This window comes from Tachypleus tridentatus, chromosome 10 (genome assembly GCF_004210375.1).
Source record: "Tachypleus tridentatus isolate NWPU-2018 chromosome 10, ASM421037v1, whole genome shotgun sequence".
NCBI classification, from domain to species: Eukaryota; Metazoa; Arthropoda; class Merostomata; order Xiphosura; family Limulidae; genus Tachypleus; species Tachypleus tridentatus.
In genome coordinates, this window is record NC_134834.1 from 6504048 (window position 1) to 6526618 (window position 22571).

The 22571-nt window shown below is 33.0% G+C and overlaps 1 protein-coding gene across 4 annotated transcripts; it reads right to left on the reverse strand.

Moving 5' to 3' along the window:
- Positions 1-3119: 3119 nt before the first annotated feature.
- On the reverse strand, positions 3120-22075 carry LOC143228689 (uncharacterized). 4 transcript variants are annotated; one of them, XM_076459950.1, is made up of 6 exons: positions 21783-22075; positions 21119-21438; positions 19851-19966; positions 12281-12400; positions 10936-11186; positions 3120-3609 (listed from the first exon to the last, which is right to left on the reverse strand). In XM_076459950.1, coding segments are annotated over exons 2-5 (555 nt in total). In that variant the 5' UTR covers positions 21437-21438; positions 21783-22075; the 3' UTR covers positions 3120-3609; positions 10936-11185. The 4 variants fall into 4 exon arrangements, with proteins under 4 accessions (XP_076316065.1, XP_076316066.1, XP_076316064.1 ...); XM_076459949.1 differs by lacking the exon at positions 3120-3609 and adding an exon at positions 9172-9263 and having other exon boundaries at positions 21119-22075; XM_076459951.1 differs by lacking the exons at positions 10936-11186; positions 12281-12400 and having other exon boundaries at positions 3124-3609; positions 21119-22075.
- Between the last annotated feature and the right edge of the window lie 496 nt (positions 22076-22571).

Below are 22571 nucleotides of genomic sequence, written 5' to 3' on the forward strand. Positions count from 1 at the left end.
CAAAACATATATGGCATGCAAATTATAATATAGATTGTTAAGGTGTTTAGATGCTGGAGTGATAATTTATACTGTACAGAAATGCATCATTTGTAATCTTTAAATATGAGTTTTACATCAAAGTTACAAATTCTTTCAGTATATATGTATGCTTATACATTGGGAATATTTAAATTAATTTGGTTTGAAAAAAAATTTAATATTAAGTTCTTTACTGTTGGCTGATGTAAGCTTTTAAACATCTGTGTTTGCACAGAAAAGGATCATGTCGAATGCTATGCCGACTTCTGGGCCATGTTAGGTGGCGTGAAAACTTTCCATTGATTCCACTTTGTTTAGTTATTTTGATATCCATTATTTTTCATTACCATATGAAGTGTTGTTAGCGTTGCAAGTGGGACTTCATTCTTGTATATGAAGCTTTGAGCTTTCTGTTTTTATATGTTGGTTTTTTCCATCATCTTGTAAGATTACTATTTTATATTGGTATTAGCTTCAGGTAAATTATTTTACTGTTAATATTTGACAGAAAGTTAAGCGGATTGTTTATTTTCATTCGTTTGTGTACTTACGACAAGTCTCAATTTGAAGATAGCTTCTTTCTCTTCTCTTGTTCTGATGGCATTGGTCTGAATGAGTTTTTTTGTGGATACAACTATTACATATTTCTATTTTTTGTGTAGTCACATGGTCATATAAATGCTTTTTTAAAACGGCGGTCGTTTTTCTGAGAGAAATTTAATTAGGTTGTTGATTGAGGTTGCTGGGAAACATTTTGATGACTCTTCCACGAATGTGACAAGAGATTCTCCTATGAGTTGTGGCGTGTTCTACTGCTCTGTTCAGGACTAGTTGGGAGTAACTTGACATTTTAACACTTAAAATCCATTTATTGTCAGCTTGCTTTTCTTGTTTCACTGAGTTGACATGCTAACACTGTTAAAATCTATTTGTTATTCATCTAGCTTCTCTTGTTCTATTGACATATTTATGAAGCACATTTCTCAAGGTTATCCCCTCACAAGTGATCTTATGAAACATGACATCTCTCGGACGACCGTGTGGACCTATGGATGAATGAGCATGGTCAACGTGGTGTACAGTGCAGATTTAATAGTTAAAGAATACCTGGTCAGGGACTATTTACTACAGAGACAATTGTCTGAGACAGGGGAAGCTTAAGGCTTGTGGCATGCATTAGTAAAATGTTTGCAGTTAGAGGGCAGCACCAAACAAGAACAGCTAATCTTGTGACAGTAGGTCATACCATATTGGAAGTGTGTGCCTGTGATGTATCAATATGTGTGTGGTGTTTTTCTGGATGTAAGTTTTTATATCATATAATATTTAAAATAGTAATAAGTATTGAAATTTAAACCCATTAATAATTATGTTTATTTAATGTATTTTTGTGTTTGAAGAAAACTACAAATTAACAGTCTAGCAATTAAAGGTTGTAAGAACAGCTTCTTATGGTCCTTAATCACTGACCACCAGCTGTTTGACTTAGAAAATGGAAATAATACTCTAAACATGAGGCATTAGAAACATTATCCAGCAAGACAGTGTAATAACTCATCTAGATTCACAATGAAAGCTGTCGAACATTTCAACTCTAACATTCTCATAAAGTAATTTTCTTTTCTCCTTAAGAAATAGAAATAAAACTTACACCAAGCTATCAAATACACACAAATTTTAATACATTACTAGTAATCGTCAAGATGCATATAACATACTTGACTTACATCAAATATGTAGGCTTACATTTCCACTAGAACCAATAAGCTTGACTTTTACATCAAACATGTAGGCTTACATTTCCACTAGAACCAATAAACGACTTGACACATCAAACATGTAGGCACATTTCCACCAATAAGCATTTAAACCTTAACTTTGGAATGAAAATTTAATTTCAAAACATTTGTTCTATGTAAAACAATTCACAGGCGTAAGAAGATCTGTATAATAGGGAATTGGGTTTCTGTACTTCTTAAATCATGGATTTAATGAAACATTTTAAAATGCTAGTATTATATTTCTATTTTAATCTCACTGGTAACTTCAAGACCAAATCAGTATACGTGACAGAACACCGCGTTTAATCTTAGTGAATTCTGAAATATATTTGAAAGTCAGTTACTACAAGTATACATGAATTGTGTCTACACTGTATGTCAGTTAATTCATATAATCTAAGTTATTAGTTTTACATGCGTGAAAATATATTAACTAACTATTATTGTAGATAACATATAAAACAAACAAGTTCATGTTTATGTACGTTACCTGTAAGGAATTTGTGTGTGTTGGATATAACATGTACATGGGGACATTTGTTGAAGCTGTCTTACATAAACAGGTCAAAATATTAATCCTAAAGTGAGTATGTTATACAGGGTAGTCAAAAGTTGGTGTCTAGAACAGTGTATAATTTATGCGCATGCTTTGTGTTTGATTAAAGAAACTACTTGTATACTGACTATATTAAATTTTGTTTTCTGAGTGTTTGGTTCTAGGCCTAGGTATGTATATAAAACATGACAGAAGGATTCATTGTGTGGCTGGTAAGTTCTGAACCACTGTTAAGTTACTTGATTTTAGTGAGAAAAATACAAACTAGAAATCCAAATTTACTTAAATCATTGAGGATGGAACAAATAAACCGACAATAAGAAACCAAGCTTAAGAATAAAACAGTCATATTAATATATAAGAGACAAAGGGATGGTATTCAGCAATGAGTTCTTTTGATGTATAAACATTGTAAGGAAATTCAAGTTGTATCTGAATATGGCTTTAAGGCTCAGTTGAAGTGATCATATATAACAACAGCTTGAAATGAAATTTTCCAAAAATAACAAGAAATATTGTACAGTCCTTGGCTTTTTTTTAAACTAGAGTTTTATTGAATTATACAATTATGTTTGGCAAAGTGTTGTTTGGCACTATATATGCAACAACTAATTTAACATATCAATTACTAACTCTATAGTAAACTTAAATGGAGGACTTCTAGAATGAATTCATGAAGGAAAACATGTTTTACCATTTAAAAAAAATACATACTTAGAAAACAATAAAACAGAAACTGTGATTCTACTATTAACAATTAGAAATATTTATTGACACAATACAGCTGATTGTTAACAAAGAATAAAACAGAAACTGTGATTTTACTATTAACAATTAGAAATATTTATTGACACAATACAGCTGATTGTTAACAAAGAATAAAACAGAAACTGTGATTCTACTATTAACAATTAGAAATATTTATTGACACAATACAGCTGATTGTTAACAAAGAATAAAACAGAAACTGTGATTTTACTATTAACAATTAGAAATATTTATTGACACAATACAGCTGATTGTTAACAAAGAATCAAAGATCGACAGAAAGTACAAACAAAAAGCGATTCAGCAGTCTATGATGAAGGCAGTTCTAAACTATCAAATTAAATACAAAATAGGAGTTTATTAAGAACACAAACCACCATAACTGAACCAATAAGTATAATTAGAAGGTCATCAACAATAAGTCTGGAAATATTTCTTTGTTCATTTCTTACAAGTCATGTCTTCATGTCCAGAAGAAAGAAACTGTAAAAGTAATAATAATTTAGTTAATTATTATTAAATAGTGATCAGTTTCTACAGAAATTCACTCATCAGAATGTTTAACCTGCAGAAATTACAAGTGCCACTACATCTAGAGACACTGCAGAAATTACAAGTGCCACTACATTTAGACTGCAAATATTATAGTTATCACTACAGCTATGAACACTGCAAATATTGTAGGTGTCACTACAGCTATGAACACTGCAGATATTGTAGGTATCACTGCAGCAGTGAACACTGGTAGAACAGGTGCCACTATAGCTGTGAACACTGCATATATTGTGGTGTCACTACAGCTATGAACACTGCAGATATTGTAGGTGCCACTATAACTGTGAACACTGCAAATGTTATAGGTGTCACTACAGGCTGTGAACACTGCATGTCTTGTAGGTGCCACTGCAGCAGTGAACACTGTAGATATTGTAGGTGCCACTATAGCTGTGAACACTGCAGATGTTATAGGTGTCACTCTGACTGTGAACACTGCATGTCTTGTAGGTGCCACTGCGGCAGTGAACACTGTAGATATTGTAGGTGCCACTACAGGCTATGAACACTGCAGATATTATAGGTGTCACAACAGCTATGAACACTGCAGATATTATAGGTGTCACAACAGCTATGAACACTGTAGATGTTATAGGTGTCACCAACATTTTAATGTAAAAAGAATTATTTGAATAGTTTTTTAGTTCACTTATGTAATACATGTCTGTTCTTTGCTCTGAATGGCTTAAGTTAATTTTTCTTCAACCCACATTATGAATTTCCAAGTTTTACATAAACATACACATATTATAAATATTCCCAGGCGGAAATATCCAGGAATTTAAAGCGGAAGGGACAAGTCTTAGTTCGTTACACTGTTCATAGTTACATATTATTTTACTGATCATTGATAGTACATATTATTTTACTGATCATAGTTACATATTATTTTACTGATTATAGTTACATATTATTTTACTGATCATAGTTACATATATATTTTTAGTTATTAGATTTACATATTATGTTACTGATCATAGTTACATGTTTATTTTACTGATCATAGGATTACATATTATTTTACTGATCATAGTTACATATTTTACTGATTATAGTTGCATATTATTTTTCTCTACAAGTGGGTTTTCTTGTCATCACTGGTTATAGTTATATATTATTTTTCTCAGCACCAGTTTGTTACACATAATTTCTATTTCGTTTTATAATTTTTAAACTTTATTTTTCTTTTATATTAGTTAAATGAGTGTTGCAGAGAAGGTACAAACAAATTTACCTTAAAAAACACTGAAGATAAAAAGCAACAAGTTTATTCAGAAAATAATCACAATTTATAGAGTTGGAGGCTGAGTTTAGACAATTTGTTGAATAATTTGATAGTAATGTATTAAGAATTCAGTGAGACAGGATATCCATTCCCAATTCAGACTTCAGTGGAAACCAGGTCTTCTGTTCTCAGTTCAGAATTTCAGTGGAAGCAAGGGATTCTGTTCCCAATTCAGACTTGGTGGCAGGTTCTGTTAATTTTCCCAATTCAGGCTTCAGTAGGGGCTTTGTTCTCAGTTCAGATTTTAGTGGAAGCCAGGGCTTCTGTTCTCAGTTCAGACTTCAGTGGAAGCCAAGGCTTCTGTTCCCACATAAGAACTCATCTACAACTAAGAATGAAATGGAGGTGGACATAAAGCAGCACCAGTTTGATTAATCTATAACTAAGAGTGAAATGAGGGTGGACATAAAGCAGTACCGATTTGATTAATCTACAACTAAGAGTGAAATGAGGGTGGACATAAAGCAGCACCAGTTTGATTAATCTACTATAACAGTGAAATGAGGGGTGGACATAAAGCAGCACCAGTTTGATTAATCTATAACTAAGAGAGAAATGAGGGTGGACATAAAGCAGCACCAGTTTGATTAATCTACAACTAAGAGTGAAATGAGGGTGGACATAAAGCAGCACCAGTTTGATTAATCTATAACTAAGAGAAATGAGGGTGGACATAAAGCAGCACCAGTTTGATTAATCTACAACTAAGAGTGAAATGAGGGTGGACATAAAGCAGCACCAGTTTGATTAATCTACAACTAAGAGAGAAATGAGGGTGGACATAAAGCAGCACCAGTTTGATTAATCTATAACTAAGAGAGAAATGAGGGTGGACATAAAGCAGCACCAGTTTGATTAATCTATAACTAAGAGAAATGAGGGTGGACATAAAAGCAGTACCGTTTGATTAATCTACAACTAAGAATGAAATGAGGGTGGACATAAAGCAGCACCAGTTTGATTTATCACTAAGTGAAATGAGGGTGGATAAAAGCAGCCCAGTTTGATCTACAACTAAGAGTGAAATGAGGGTGGACATAAAGCAGCACCAGTTTGATTAATCTACAACTAAGAGTGAAATGAGGGTGGACATAAAGCAGCACCAGTTTGATTAATCTACAACTAAGAGTGAAATGAGTGGACATAAAAGCAGCACCAGTTTGATTAATCTATAACTAAGAAAAAAAGGGGTGGACATAAAGCAGTACCAGTTTGATTAATCTACAACTAAGAGAAATGAGGGTGGACATAAAAGCACACCAGTTTGATTAATCTACAACTAAGAGTGAAATGAGGGTGGACATAAAGCAGTACCGATTTGATTAATCTACAACTAAGAGAAATGAGGGTGGACATAAAGCAGTACCGATTTGATTAATCTACAACTAAGAGAGAAATGAGGGTGGACATAAAGCAGTACCGATTTGATTAATCTACAACTAAGAGAAATGAGGTGGACATAAAGCAAAACCAGTTTGATTAATCTACAACTAAGAGAGAAATGAGGGTGGACATAAAGCAGCACCAGTTTGATTAATCTACAACTAAGAGAGAAATGAGGGGTGGACATAAAGCAGCACCAGTTTGATTAATCTACAACTAAGAGTGAAATGAGGTGGACATAAAGCAGCACCAGTTTGATTAATCTTCAACTAAGAGAGAAATGAGGGTGGACATAAAGCAGCACCAGTGTGATTAATCTACAACTAAGAGAGAAATGAGGGTGGACATAAAGCAGTACCAGTTTGATTAATCTACAACTAAGAGAAATGAGGGTGGACATAAAGCAGTACCGATTTGATTAATCTACAACTAAAGAGAAATGAGGGTGGACATAAAGCAGTACGATTTGATTAATCTACAACTAAGAGAGAGAAATGAGGGTGGACATAAAGCAATACCAGTTTGATTAATCTACAACTAAGAGAGAAATGAGGGTGGACATAAAGCAATACCAGTTTGATTAATCTACAACTTAAATGAAATATGAGGTGGACATAAAGCAGCACCAGTTTGATTAATCTACAATTGAGCAAGAAATAGCGGTGGACATAAAGCAGCACCAGTTTGATTAATCTACAACTAAGAGAGAAATGAGGGTGGACATAAAGCAGTACCGATTTGATTAATCTACAACTAAGAGAGAAATGAGGGTGGACATAAAGCAGTACCGATTTGATTAATCTACAACTAAGAGAGAAATGAGGGTGGACATAAAACCAGTTTGATTTGATTAATCTACAACTAAGAGAAATGAGGGTGGACATAAAGCAATACCAGTTTGATTAATCTACAACTTAGAGTGAAATGGCGGTGGACATAAAAGCAGCACCAGTTTGATTAATCTTCAACTAAAGCGAAATGACGGTGGACATAAAGCAGCACCAGTTTGATTAATCTACAATTGAGAGAGAATGGACGGTGGACATAAAGCAGCACCAGTTTGATTAATCTACAACTAAGAGTGAAATGAGGTGGACATAAAGCAGCACCAGTTTGATTAATCTCTCTTTATTCACATTGCTACTCAAGTGTGACTTGAAGTACATCAGAACATGTTCATTCAGTTAGTTCTGGAGGTTATGCCAGTAAAGAGTGAACAAGATATTTTTTCTTAACATGAATGTCACCTTGCACTGAGACTAGCCAGAGTCAATAACTTTAACAAAAAAACAACAATTTTGTTAAGTTCTGATTTTTTATGTACAACATATGTGTATTTACTAACACGCGTGTGATAACATCAGTTCTCCAGTGTGCTTTTGGTCTAATGGACCCACCCCATTCATGTAAGACATGATTGGGGCTTAAAAATGAACACAAGGTGTTACTTAAATCAACTCTTATATGTACTTACTAGAAAATATGGCATTTCTACTGAAGTATCTCAGGCACAATAACGGCACAATGTGGCAAGGAAGGTTTCTTATTCTTGTAACATATTTTAACCTTTCATGACAGATAATTAATCTTACCTGACTACAAGTGGGCTTCAGGAAATGTCTGATGGGTTTCCTGTTTTATACAGCTTAAACTAGTACCTGCTGGGTCAAGTGACTAATGATTTGAGACATACACACACACTTAACTGTTAGATGTCTACATTAAAGAGGAAACACTTGACTGACCTTTGGTAACGTTAATTTATTGTCTTTCACAAATTGATTATGCTTGAGAAATGTGCATGACTTTAACTCAGGGTCCTGAAATATAATTGTAATTAATTACCTGAAATACTGAAAAATCAGTTATACTATAAAAAAACAAGTCGTTTCATAACTGATACTCAGTTAAACAAAACTCACTGTAGCAGAAATGTGAAATTACAGTTTTAAAGTGGTATAACATTCTTCTAAAGTACAACATGTAACAACATAAACAGAGAAGAATATAGTGCCTTAAAACAGTAGGTAACTGTAATAGATTAAAACAACAGGTAACTGTAATACCTTAAAACAATGGGTAACTGTTACAACTTAAAACAATGGGTAACTGTTACAACTTAAAACAGTAGGTAACTGTAATACCTTTAAACAACAGGTAACTGTTACAACTTAAAACAGTGGGTAACTGTTACAGCTTTAAACAACGGGTTAACTGTTACAGCTTTAAACAACGGTGAACTGTTACAGCTTTAAACAACGGATAACTGTTACAACTTAGAACAACAGAATAACTGTTACAACTTAGAACAACAGGGTAACTGTTACAACTTAGAACAACGGCTAACTGTTACAGCTTTAATAGCAACGAACAACTGTTACAACTTAGGACAACGAGTAACTGTTACAACTTAGAACAACGGTTAACTGTTACAACTTAGGACAACGGTAACTGTTACAACAACCGGAACAACGGTAACTGTTACAACTTAGAACAAGTGGTTAACTGTTACAACTTAGAACAACGGTTAACTGTTACAACTTAGAACAACGAGTAACTGTTACAACTTAGAACAACTGAGGTAACTGTTACAACTTAGAACAACGGTAACTGTTACAACTTAGAACAACGGGTAACTGTTACAACTTAGAACAACGGGTAACTGTTACAACTTAGAACAACGAGTAACTGTTACAACTTAGAACAACGAGTAACTGTTACAACTTAGAACAATGAGTAACTGTTACAACTTAACAAGTAACTGTAATAACCTACCAAGCCCATTGAAGTTGTTGAGTTTTCTTTTTGTTAGTCAAAGTGTCTTTTCATCCATAATTTGGGAATTTTGAAACCACAAAGTTGGTTTTAAATACCAAACAATTCTCTGGTTCTTACCAGTTGCTTTTTTATTTTCCTAAAGTTAAAATTATACATGTTAAACTGATGTTCACTAATGAGGTTTATGTTAATATAAAACAAAATTTTCAAAATAAAATACAACCTTTCTTGAAAATAGTGCCTCAAATATAAAGACAAATATATATTTTTAATGTGTGATTTATGATACTGTATTATTAGGAAACAATAAGAATAATTATGACAAGTTAATCAGAATGCTATAAAAGTATATTAAATGAAAACATGAAAATTTACTGACAGTTTGGTTTGTAAGAAATATTTTAACTTTCACCTTAACAGGAACAACTGACACACACATTATAAAACAATAAAGTGTTAATATTAGTAAGACAACTCTGGCACATAAAGGTTTCATCGTTAACTTTATGAAAGGTCAAAATCTATTACATATTGAATTTGCAAAGATTTATCTCTAATTGTTAAATACAAACTATATCATCCCAGAAATCAGAATCTAAGAGTGTCTTGATTAATGAACTTCAATCCAATGGGGCACAATTACACTACTTTTGTCATTGGAGTTGTATAACTTTCTGATCCTCATCTCTACACTGTTTTTGGTATTTGTCCACTTTCTCTTGTTTGCCAGTTTCTCACTTGATGTCTGTTTCTGTGCCACATGACCTGCCCAATTCCTTCTTTGTTCTTTAATATCAGTGAGAGGTCATTTACTCAATTTCCTTTCTGATCCATTCATTTATTTTAGATGTCTTGTCTGGTGATACCAAGATCCATGGTATGTTGTTGCAGTTTGACCCGGTGATACCAAGATACATGGTATGTTGTTGTAGTTTGACCTGGTGATACCAAGATCCATGGTATGTTGTTGTAGTTTGACCTGGTGATACCAAGGTCCATGGTATGTTGTTGTAGTTTGACCTGGTGATACCAAGATCCATGGTATGTTGTTGTAGTTTGACCTGGTGATACCAAGATCCATGGTATGTTGTTGTAGTTTGACCTGGTAATACCAAGATCCATGATATGTTTTTGTAGTTTGACCTGGTGATACCAAGATCCATGGTATGTTGTTGTAGTTTGACCTGGTGATACCAAGATCCATGGTATGTTGTTGTAGTTTGACCTGGTGATACCAAGATCCATGGTATGTTGTTGTAGTTTGACCTGGTGATACCAAGATCCATGGTATGTTGTTGTAGTTTGACCTGGTGATACAAGATCCATGGTATGTTGTTGTAGTTTGACCTCGTGATACCAAGATCCATGGTATGTTGTTGTAGTTTGACCTGGTGATACCAAGATCCATGGTATGTTGTTGTAGTTTGACCTGGTGATACCAAGATCCATGGTATGTTGTTGTAGTTTGACCTCGTGATACCAAGATCCATGGTATGTTGTTGTAGTTTGACCTGGTGATACCAAGATCCATGATATGTTGTTGTAGTTTGACCTGGTCATACCATGGTATGTTGTTGTAGTTTGTCTTCCTTTCTTTTTGTAAAGGACAAGTATCACTACAATCCATAATTAACGTAAACTTAACATGGAACTCATTTTCTAATGAAGATTGACGTAAGGGTTTGACAGTGTAGTAGCTAATACATTAGTACTGTTTATACAAGTTTTATTGTTTTACTATTACTTTATTTTTATAAATCATAAAACACCATTTCAGTATGAACAGAACCATTCAATGTAATACTTACATATTTCTTCAGAAGTTTCTCTAACTTTTCTCCTTTTGATGGATATTGCTGTAGATGTCGTATTTCCCGTGGGATTACGGTAAGATCTTGTATTGAAATAGGTATGAACATGTCTGGAGTCAGTTGGTCATCTCCTGAAATAAACATTTCTGAAGCTCCGTGCTTGTTAAGGGCTGTGTGTTATTTGTACTTTGACTAAGTTTTGTTGCCCAGTCACAGAATCCTTTGGTGACATTTTCAATGTGATTTTCCTGAAGATTAATATTATTATGAAACAAGACACAAGTAAGGCTTAGTGAAATATAAATATTCAACCTCAGAAATGAAACACCCAAATTAATTTATATTGGTTTTTGAACTGGAAAACCAAACATTTCAGTCTCAAAAACCTTTAAAGAATGATTTATAAATGAAGATGTCAGTAATTCTATTAGAATAAATACTTTTAATATAGAAGTAGAACCAAGGTGTTTCATAATAAACACATACACACATTTAGAACCAAGGTGTTTCATTATAAACATGTACACACATTTAGAACCAAGGTGTTTCATAATAAACATACACACACATTTAGAACCAAGGTGTTTCATAATAAACATATACACACATTTAGAACCAAGGTGTTTCATAATAAACATGTACACACATTTAGAACCAAGGTGTTACATTATAAACATATACACACATTTAGAACCAAAGTGTTTCATAATAAACATATACACACATTTAGAACCAAGGTGTTTCATAATAAACATACACACATTTAGAACCAAGGTGTTTCATAATAAACATATACACCATTTAGAACCAAGGTGTTTCATAATAAACATATACACACATTTAGAACCAAGGTGTTTCATAATAAACATACACACACATTTAGAACCAAGGTGTTTCATAATAAACATACACACACATTTAGAACCAAGGTGTTTCATTATAAACATGTATACACATTTAGAACCAAGGTGTTTCATAATAAACATACACACACATTTAGAACCAAGGTGTTTCATAATAAACATACACACACATTTAGAACCAAGGTGTTTCATAATAAACATATACACACATTTAGAACCAAGGTGTTTCATAATAAACATACACACACATTTAGAACCAAGGTGTTTCATTATAAACATACACACACATTTAGAACCAAGGTGTTTCATAATAAACATATACACACATTTAGGTTTACATTAATAAGAAAATACTGCACAAGGGTAAAACATGAATTCAGGTATCATGCATTAAACAAATGTACTTTAAATTTCAATAATTATAAATTGTGTTTTGTAAGAGATCTATATGTACAAAGCTTGTTTATCTGATGACTTACTAATTCTTTTGACATCTCTGTCTGCTCATGGAGATATGTATCTTCATCTTTAGTATACTGTAATGTTTTAAGAAGGGACTTGTAGGGCTTTTCGTGGTGACAGAACCTAAACTCCTTATCCTGAAAATGAATCATGTATCAAGTTAAATTACAAAAGTTTCTAATACAACAGTAAGACCATAACCCAAGAGGGTGTGACATAAACTGATTCCACTATTTGAATATATAAGTGTATTGTGTACTGGAAATATTGTGTTTTCTCAGTGTTGTAATATATATTTAGTGTTGTAATATATTTAGTGTTGTAATATATATTCAGTGTTGTAATATATATTTAGTGTTGTAATATATTTAGTGTTGTAATATATATTTAGTGTTGTAATATATATTTAGTGTTGTAATATATATTCACTCTCTTCTTCAAACGTTTTAATTTCTAACTTTGTTCTCTTCTAAGTTCAATTATAATTTACCAATACTATAAAAATACATGATTAAAGTATGTACTACTAAAAACACATGATTAAAGTATGTACTACTAAAAATACATGATTAAAGTATGTACTACTAAAATACAGGATTAAAGTACATACTACTAAAAATACAGGATTAAAGTAGTACTACTAAAAATACATGACTAAAGCGTACTACTTTAATCATGTGTTTTAGTATGTACTACTAAAAACACATGATTAAAGCACGCATCTACTAAAAAATACACGACTAAAGTGCGTTACTACTAAAAACACATGATTAAAGTATGTACTACTAAAAAAACACACGATTAAAGTATGTACTACTAAAAAATACATGATTAAAGTATGTACTACTAAAAATACATGATTAAAGTATGTACTACTAAAAATACAGGATTAAAGTACATACTACTAAAAATACAGGATTAAAGTAGTACTACTAAAAATACATGACTAAAGTCGACTACTACTTTAATCATGTGTTTTTAGTATGTACTACTAAAAACACATGATTAAAGTGCGTTACTACTAAAAAAATACACGATTAAAGCACGTTACTACTAAAAAACACATGATTAAAGTATGTACTACTAAAAACACACGACTAAAGTGCGCACTACTAAAAATACATGATTAAAGTATGTACTACTAAAAAAATACAGGATTAAAGTACATACTACTAAAAATACAGGATTAAAAGTACATACTACTAAAAATACAGGATTAAAGTAGTACTACTAAAAATACATGACTAAAGTACGTACTACTTTAATCATGTGTTTTTAGTATGTACTACTAAAAACACATGATTAAAGTACGTACTACTAAAAATACACGACTAAAGTACGTACTACTAAAAACACATGATTAAAGTATGTACTACTAAAAACACACGACTAAAGTATGTACTACTAAAAATACATGATTAAAGTATGTACTACTAAAAATACATGATTAAAGTATGTACTACTAAAAATACAGGATTAAAGTACATACTACTAAAAATACAGGATTAAAGTAGTACTACTAAAAATACATGACTAAAGTACGTACTACTTTAATCATGTGTTTTTAGTATGTACTACTAAAAACACATGATTAAAGTACGTACTACTAAAAATACACGACTAAAGTACGTACTACTAAAAACACATGATTAAAGTATGTACTACTAAAAACACACGACTAAAGTAATGCACTACTACTAAAATACATGATTAAAGTATGTACTACTAAAAATACAGGATTAAAGTACATACTACTAAAAATACAGGATTAAAGTACATACTACTAAAAATACAGGATTAAAGTAGTACTACTAAAATACATGACTAAAGTGCATTACTACTTTAATCGTGTTTTTAGTATGTACTACTAAAACACATGATTAAAGAATGCATACTACTAAAATACACGACTAAAGTGCATTACTACTAAAAAATACACGACTAAAGTACGCACTACTAAAAAACACATGATTAAAGTATGTACTACTAAAAAACACGACTAAGTAAACGTACTACTAAAAATACATGATCAAAGTACGTACTACTAAAAATACATGATCAAAGTACATACTACTAAAAATACATGATTAAAGTATGTACTACTAAAAATATATGATTAAAGTATGTACTACTAAAAATACATGATTAAAGTACATAATACTAAAAATACATGACTAAAGTACATACTACTAAAAACACATGACTAAAGTATGTACTACTAAAAATACATGATTAAAGTATGTACTACTAAAAATACATGACTAGAGTACATACTACTAAAAACACATGATTAAAGTACGTACTACTAAAAACACATGATTAAAGTACGTACTACTAAAAATACACGACTAAAGTACGTACTACTAAAAACACATGATTAAAGTACGTACTACTAAAAATACACGACTAAAGTACGTACTACTAAAAACACGTGATTAAAGTACGTGCTACTAAAAAACACGTGGATTAAAGTACGTACTACTAAAAAAACACATGATTAAGTGCGATACTACTAAAAAAACATTGATTAAGTGCGTGCTACTAAAAATCGTGATTAAAGTGCGTGCACTACTAAAAAAATACGCGGATTAAAGTACATGTACTACTAAAAATACGTGATTAAAGTACGTACTACTAAAAACACGTGATTAAAGTACGTACTACTAAAAACACGTGATTAAAGTACGTACTACTAAAAATACGTGATTAAAGTACGTACTACTAAAAATACATGATTAAAGTACGTACTACTAAAAATACATGATTAAAGTACGTACCACTAAAACTACATTTCTAAAGTATGTGCTACTAACAAAAGAACTATTACATAATAAGAATATTGAATCATAATTACATGGACTCAATATACTTGATATTAACCTACATTATATTGATGAAAAATACTCCATAATTGAAGCATATTTGATGAATTTCATAAAATTTTACAAAGATAAATCGGATGTCCTTTCCAACTCCCAACTGTAACATCCGTTACTACAACTGTTTTTATCCAATTTTTTTTTAACTCTGTTAAATTTACTATTTCTACCACCATGAAGGAAGTCCATACTAAAATCCAACCACTCTGTTGAAAAGTAATACTGTCTAAATTACAGACAACTCCAACATTGCCAAAATTTGAATTTATGCCCCTTTGTCCTATTGTTTTTACTGCTAAACAGTAAAAAGTTTGATGGACCATAAATATCCTTAATAATATTAAACCCTGTAACTATGTCTTGTGTGGTCCTTCTCTTCTTGTGAGAAAACTAGTTCAGAGATTGTAGTCTCGCCTCAATGGACAATCTCACCATCCTAGGTATAGTTCTAGTGGGTTTTCTATGAACCTTCTTCAATGTCCTACTTAAGGAATAGAGCTCAAACCTGTACACCTAAATGAGGTCTTACAAATAATCTATACAGTGAAACAAATAATATCCCCTGTTTTCTACTCAATATTTCTACATGATTCCCAAACCCTATTAGGCTTATTGCTAGCTATAATACACTGTTTTAATAATCTGAGTAACAATACCAAGACACAACCACAGAATTTAAAGTATACCCAATTCAACTATAATAATTATTTGAATTGTGGATAGTTTAACATGATGTGCACATATTGGCCTAATGCATCAAATATAAATCACAAACAGTAGAGAAGCCAGCACAGAGCCCTGAGACACACAACTTGTAACTATGATCCAATAAAGAAGTCAGCACAGAGCCCTGAGACACACAACTTGTAACTATGATACAGTAGAGAAGTCAGCACAGAGCCCTGAGACACACCACTTGTAACTATGATCCAGTAGAGAAGTCAGCACAGAGCCCTGAGACACACCACTTGTAACTATGATCCAGTAGAGAAGTCAGCACAGAGCCCTGAGACACACCACTTGTAACTATGATCCATTAGAGAAGTCAGCACAGAGCCCTGAGACACACCACTTGTAACTATGATCCAGTAGAGAAGTCAGCACAGAGCCCCGAGACACACCACTTGTAACTATGATCCAATGAAGAAGCCAGCACAGAGCCCTGAGACACACAACTTGTAACTATGATCCAGTAGAGAAGCCAGCAGAGAGCCCTGAGACACACCACTTGTAACTATGATCCAGTAGAGAAGTCAGCACAGAGCCCTGAGACACACAACTTGTAACTATGATCCAGTAAAGAAGTCAGTACAGAGCCCTGAGACACACAACTTGTAACTATGATCCAGTAGAGAAGTCAGCACAAAGCCCTGAGACACACCACTTGTAACTATGATCCAGTAGAGAAGTCAGCACAGAGCCCCGAGACACACCACTTGTAACTATGATCCAATGAAGAAGCCAGCACAGAGCCCTGAGACACTCCACTTGTAACTATGATCCAGTAGAGAAGCCAGCAGAGAGCCCTGAGACACACCACTTGTAACTATGATCCAGTAGAGAAGTCAGCACAGAGCCCTGAGACACACAACTTGTAACTATGATCCAGTAAAGAAGTCAGTACAGAGCCCTGAGACACACAACTTGTAACTATGATCCAGTAGAGAAGTCAGCACAAAGCCCTGAGACACACCACTTGTAACTATGATCCAATAAAGAAGTCAGCACAGAGCCCTGAGATACACCACTTGTAACTATGATCCATTAGAGAAGTCAGCACAGAGCCCTGAGACACACCACTTGTAACTATGATCCAATAAAGAAGTCAGCACAGAGCCCTGAGATACACCACTTGTAACTATGATCCAGTAGAGAAGTCAGCACAGAGCCCTGAGACACACAACTTGTAACTATGATACAGTAGAGAAGTCAGCACAGAGCCCTGAGACACACCACTTGTAACTATGATCCAGTAGAGAAGTCAGCACAGAGCCCTGAGACACACCACTTGTAACTATGATCCAGTAGAGAGTCAGCACAGAGCCCTGAGACACACCACTTGTAACTATGATCCAGTAGAGAAGTCAGCACAGAGCCCTGAGACATTCCACTTGTAACTATGATCCAGTAGAGAAGTCAGCACAGAGCCCCGAGACACACCACTTGTAACTATGATCCAATGAAGAAGCCAGCACAGAGCCCTGAGACACACAACTTGTAACTATGATCCAGTAGAGAAGCCAGCAGAGAGCCTTGAGACACACCACTTGTAACTATGATCCAGTAGAGAAGTCAGCACAGAGCCCTGAGACACACCACTTGTAACTATGATCCAGTAGAGAAGCCAGCACAGAGCCCTGAGACACTCCACTTGTAACTATGACCCAGTAAAGAAGTCAGCACAGAGCCCTGAGACACGCCACTTGTAACTGTGATCCATTTATTACTAATCTCTGCTTTTACTTTCCAACAAATTTTATATCCAATTTAACATTTCCCTAACATGCACAGATTTATCTCTTGTGAGGCATCTTATCAACACTTTCTGAAAATCAATGTAACACAAACGCACAGTGTTTCCTTTGCTAACTCCTGTAGTAACATTCTTAAAGAATGTCAGAAGATATATTAAACAAGACTTTCCCTTAGTGAACTCATGCTGGATCTTTGACACTACATCAAACTGCTTCAAGTGACTCTACAATATATCTTTTAATCACATTCTCCAAAACCTTCACAACTACTGATGGGTGGTGATGACTAGCTGCCTGCCCCTTAGTCTCTCATTGCTAAATTAGGGACAGCTAGTGCATACAGCCCTCATGTGGCTTTGCAAGAAATTAAAAAAAAAACACTTAATTTCCAAAATCTATGCCCCTCACTGCCAGACTCAAATGTTCCCAATGAATACCCCACATATTAAAATATCCCATAATAACACATTTTACAGCTACCATCCTGATCTAATTATACAGTTTCTCATTATCTTCTATTTTCTAAACTGGTAGTCTATAAGAAATCCAAATTACAACTTTTCCCTTTATATTCACTGACACTAACCCAAACTGACTGATGTATCTCAGAATGGCTTGTTCACCTGAAGATGATGGAAACATTGTTCTTTGCTTATAAATAAAAGTGTTAATACCCCTACCAGCCGTTCTGAGATACATTTTTATTTCAAGCAGGTTTTTGTCACCAAACTGAATCAGTCTCACTGCTATTGTCTCCAATATGCCCCAACTCAACAGGATGTAACTCACTCCTCACACATAAAGCTATCCGGTTTTCCTTTGTTCAAGACTTTGTCTCTAGTAAATAATCTGGTCTGATATTTCAAAAAATAACATTCCTTCATGAAGACTGTTCAAATTCGTCCAAGTCTGTTTGTAACTTGTTATGATTGAAAGTTTGTCAGGTGAACTTTAGGTTGTTTGTATTCACACGAATGATATGGATTGAGGCAAAATTGGTAAATCAGCAGTCTGCCAATTGAAATTCTTGGGTATTTCTGGCTGTACTGAAAAGGTTGAGGTAATAGAGTAAAACTTGGTTTGACAGTTGAACAAATATTGAAATAATCTTTAATTAGAGTAAGTGCAAGATACTATGTTTCAATTACCATAAATTGAACTACATATTAGTATAGACAGCAACCAACTCAATAGTATGACTGAACAACAGTATTTCCACACAGCATTGGATAAGTTAGTTACTAAATTAATCAGAGTAATACTCTGTCACTAGTATCAAATCCAATAGAAATTTAAGGTGTATTTACAGATATTATGATTTAAAGTTAAAAGAAATAATTCTCTCTCTATTAGGCCTCACTTAGAATACTGTGCATAGTTTAGTTCTGTCCACTTATTTAAGAACAGATATCGAATTATTGGTGAGTTCAGTGAAAAACTATTAAGATGATTCTGGAGATGGAGAGATTAACATATAGTGATAGGTTTAACCTTTGTTAACGTATGTACTCTTCAGAACAATAGAGTAAACATTCTTGATGACGAGAAACCCACTTGAAATACAAATGTATCTCAGAACGGCTGGTATTGGTATTAACACTTTTACTGATAAGCAGAGAACAACATTTTGGCCTTCCTAGGTCATCTTCAAGTTAACCTTAGGAAGATCGAAATGTTGTTCTCTGCTTATCAATAAAAGTGTTAATACCCATACCAGCCGTTCTGAGATACAATAGGTTAAAATGTAATCTCATAGAAGTTTACAATGGTAAAACAATAAGATAAAGGTCCACAGCTTTATGTGCAATATTCTGAATGTAACAAGATAAAAATTCAAGGTTTGGAAAATACAGACTATGTTCTGTTTAAGATTTTATTTTTCTAATAAGGAAATTGACATGTTAAATGACTTGTGATCAGAAATAATGGGAGACCAGAACTTTAAGGAAAATGACATTTAAATTTTGACTTTTATCAAAGGTAAATGTGCAGAGACAACTATAAAGGGACAAATTGTTCCTTGTTGTCCATACATTATGAATAATATGGTTACTTAGGACAAATTGTCCCTTGTTGTCCATACATTATGAATAGTGTAGTTACTATATACATTATCCATTAACATCTTTACAAGCTAGAAGTTTCAAAATAGCTTCTTGATGTTCACCATGCTATAGACCAGTCACTTGATAACCATACTAAACTTAAGTCTGACAAGAGGTTGGAAAATGTACCGACTGGATTCTTCGTCACTGACAGAATTTTTTGTTCCACTTTCATCTCTGGCATTCACGTGATCATCTGTTTCTGGAAGTTCCAATTGGAGAATATCTTTCACAAAATGAAGTATCTAATACAAACAAAAAACCAAACTGTTGTCAGTTTGATTCTGTAAATAGCATAATACAGGGTGGCCTGTAAGTTCCTACCCATCCATATGTTATTATAAACAACGTTATAATACTAATGAGTTGAAGGCAGCTGTTACCACGGCATTTGGAACAATAACCCCTGCTATGTTGAGGAAAATGTCTCACAGAACATGATGTCGCATAATATTATGCAGCGAGAATGAGGGACAGCACACAGATACACTGGATACATAAGATATGTGGATGGGTAGGGGCTTACGGGCCACTCTGTAGATATATATATTTATATATATAACAAAGTTTTTTATTTGCTCAGTGGTTTGTTTTTATAACTTCTTCAGGTGTGATTTACTACAATAATTGGCAAACTTACGATGGAATTGAAAACTTAAAAGTTGTTCCATGCAAACGGTGACACAGCGACCACAAATAACACACCATAGCTATAGTGTATCATAACAATGTCTAAAAACTGTTTGAGTAAAGAATTTAACCATAATACATGTTGTTATAAAATACATCTAACCAGTGTTAGAACCACATCAGATTTTTAAAGAATACATTTCACATGCAGTCTAAAACCAACACAAATTATGAAATCTGCCCAAAGTGTCTGTTAAATTTATTATTTGTACGTGTATCAAAATGTTCAATAATAGTGACAGATATGATCATAAATAAATATGTTTGTGTATCAATCTTCTATTAACTAGATATGTCTACACTTAACTGTCACAGGTATGGGTTATCATTCAGATTTCTTATGAAATATTTAGAAATTGTTGCTCCATTAGTAATAAAAAACAAATATTGACCAAATTAGCAATTAGGACCTTAATTTGTATTGAAAATTCTTACTAGTTCTTAAAACATAGGGTTTGTCTGTCCACCACCTTACTTTATACTCAATGCTACTAAATTAATAGATAATATTTAGTTAAAATGGCTGTTATTGTTTAAACAAATCTTATTACATGGAATATTACAACTAGAAAAACCCTTGTAAGCAGTACATATCTATATAAAACAAGGCTTCTTAATAGATTCACTAATTAGTGTTAAGTATAGCTTAAAACATGTATAACTACTCATTATTTTAAAGACGTTGAAAAAATCTAACTTCTACCTACAGATGGGTCCAATTGTGCTTGTAAACTTTCACAAAGTATTTGTTTTTGATATTTCAACATTAGTTCATCAAAATCTTTCAGTCTTTTGTCTTGATCTTGATGCTTTGGCATTCTTGTACTGTATGTGTTAAATTTATCTTCAGGAATAACACTCTTCTTGACATTACTTGTTTTTGTATTTTCTGATAATTCACTGTTAGTATTACTCAAAGGTCGAAATGAGGAGCTTTCTGAACGTTCCATATCTTTGAACTTCCAGGATGAGACATCTAAGCTTTTGGAAAATTTCCAAGGATTGTTGTTTCCATAACAATACATGTCTGTTTTATAACATAAAATTTAAATATAAAATACGTATTATTATTTAAATAATTTAATATTCAATAACATTCATTATTATTAAAAATTAAAAGAAAGAAATATGTGGTATCCGTGCCACATTATAGATGTTACTTAAATCGCATATTAATAACAATATGGCTTAACTCTGGTAAGAACAGGGCAAATCCGAACAGCATATATGTACATAATGGTTGAATTACAATTCAATTATTACTCATAATAGTACTAACGCCAATTATCCAAATTTAATGCGATAATATTCTGTTGTCCTTTTAACATGTGATATAATTTATAAGTATTTCCTAATATTAAGCGTAATTACTGATTGCCGAAGCATAAATCTATAATTCCAGTCATAAGTTTCTACTTTTAAAAATACATATAATTTTTGCACTTAAATTAGGCCTACTTTTAACTCAATAAACTCTTATGCCTGAATGGACACGATTTAAACATAACTTTTATGATACTTCGTGTTGCCATAGCAACAGCCACGAGAAAGTGTGTTTTACTCTGGCATTTTGTTAATTGTTAAACCCAAAACTATACAATTATGTATTCGAAACCCTATTTTTAAGTTATAATCCGTCATAATTCGCCCCGAGCTACTTGCAGCCTTTAATATTAGTAAAATGTTGTTTTGCAAAATTTGAAATGATTTAGTAACAACGCCCATTTTTGTATTAAAGATATATATATATATATCGTATTACTTTTGATAAAATAAATAACATAGGATTTTAGATTACTCATCGTGGGAGCTAGAGAAAAGGCAACCGCTCTTTTTAAAGATTCAGTTTGTTCAAGATTTTCAGATAGAACTAGTTTCTTTGTTTGTAATTAAGTTACACAAGGGGCTACCTGTGCTCTGCCTACAACGAGCATCGAAACCCAGTTTCTAGCATCGTAAGTCCGCCGTGCTACTGGGGCGGCGAAAAAAACGAGAAAAATGTTTTTATCTTACCAAGCCCTATATTCATTTTTTATCCATTAAAAACTATATATGTGCTTTATACCTAGAGTAGAAAGGTCAAACAGCTAGGACAGAAATCTTCAAACGTTAATAACCTAAGGGTATTTGTAATTAAAAATTTTCTCTGCTCCCAAACCT

Excerpts from the sequence above, each read along its gene's own strand:
- LOC143228689 (XM_076459950.1), bottom strand. The coding sequence starts at position 21,436 with ATGTATTGTTATGGAAACAACAATCCTTGGAAATTTTCCAAAAGCTTA. Across the intron at positions 19,967-21,118 it reads AAGCACAATTGGACCCATCT|ATACTTCATTTTGTGAAAGA; the intron begins GTAGGTAGAAGT and ends TGTTTGTATTAG. Across the intron at positions 12,401-19,850 it reads AGTGACGAAGAATCCAGTCG|GATAAGGAGTTTAGGTTCTG; the intron begins GTACATTTTCCA and ends ATTCATTTTCAG.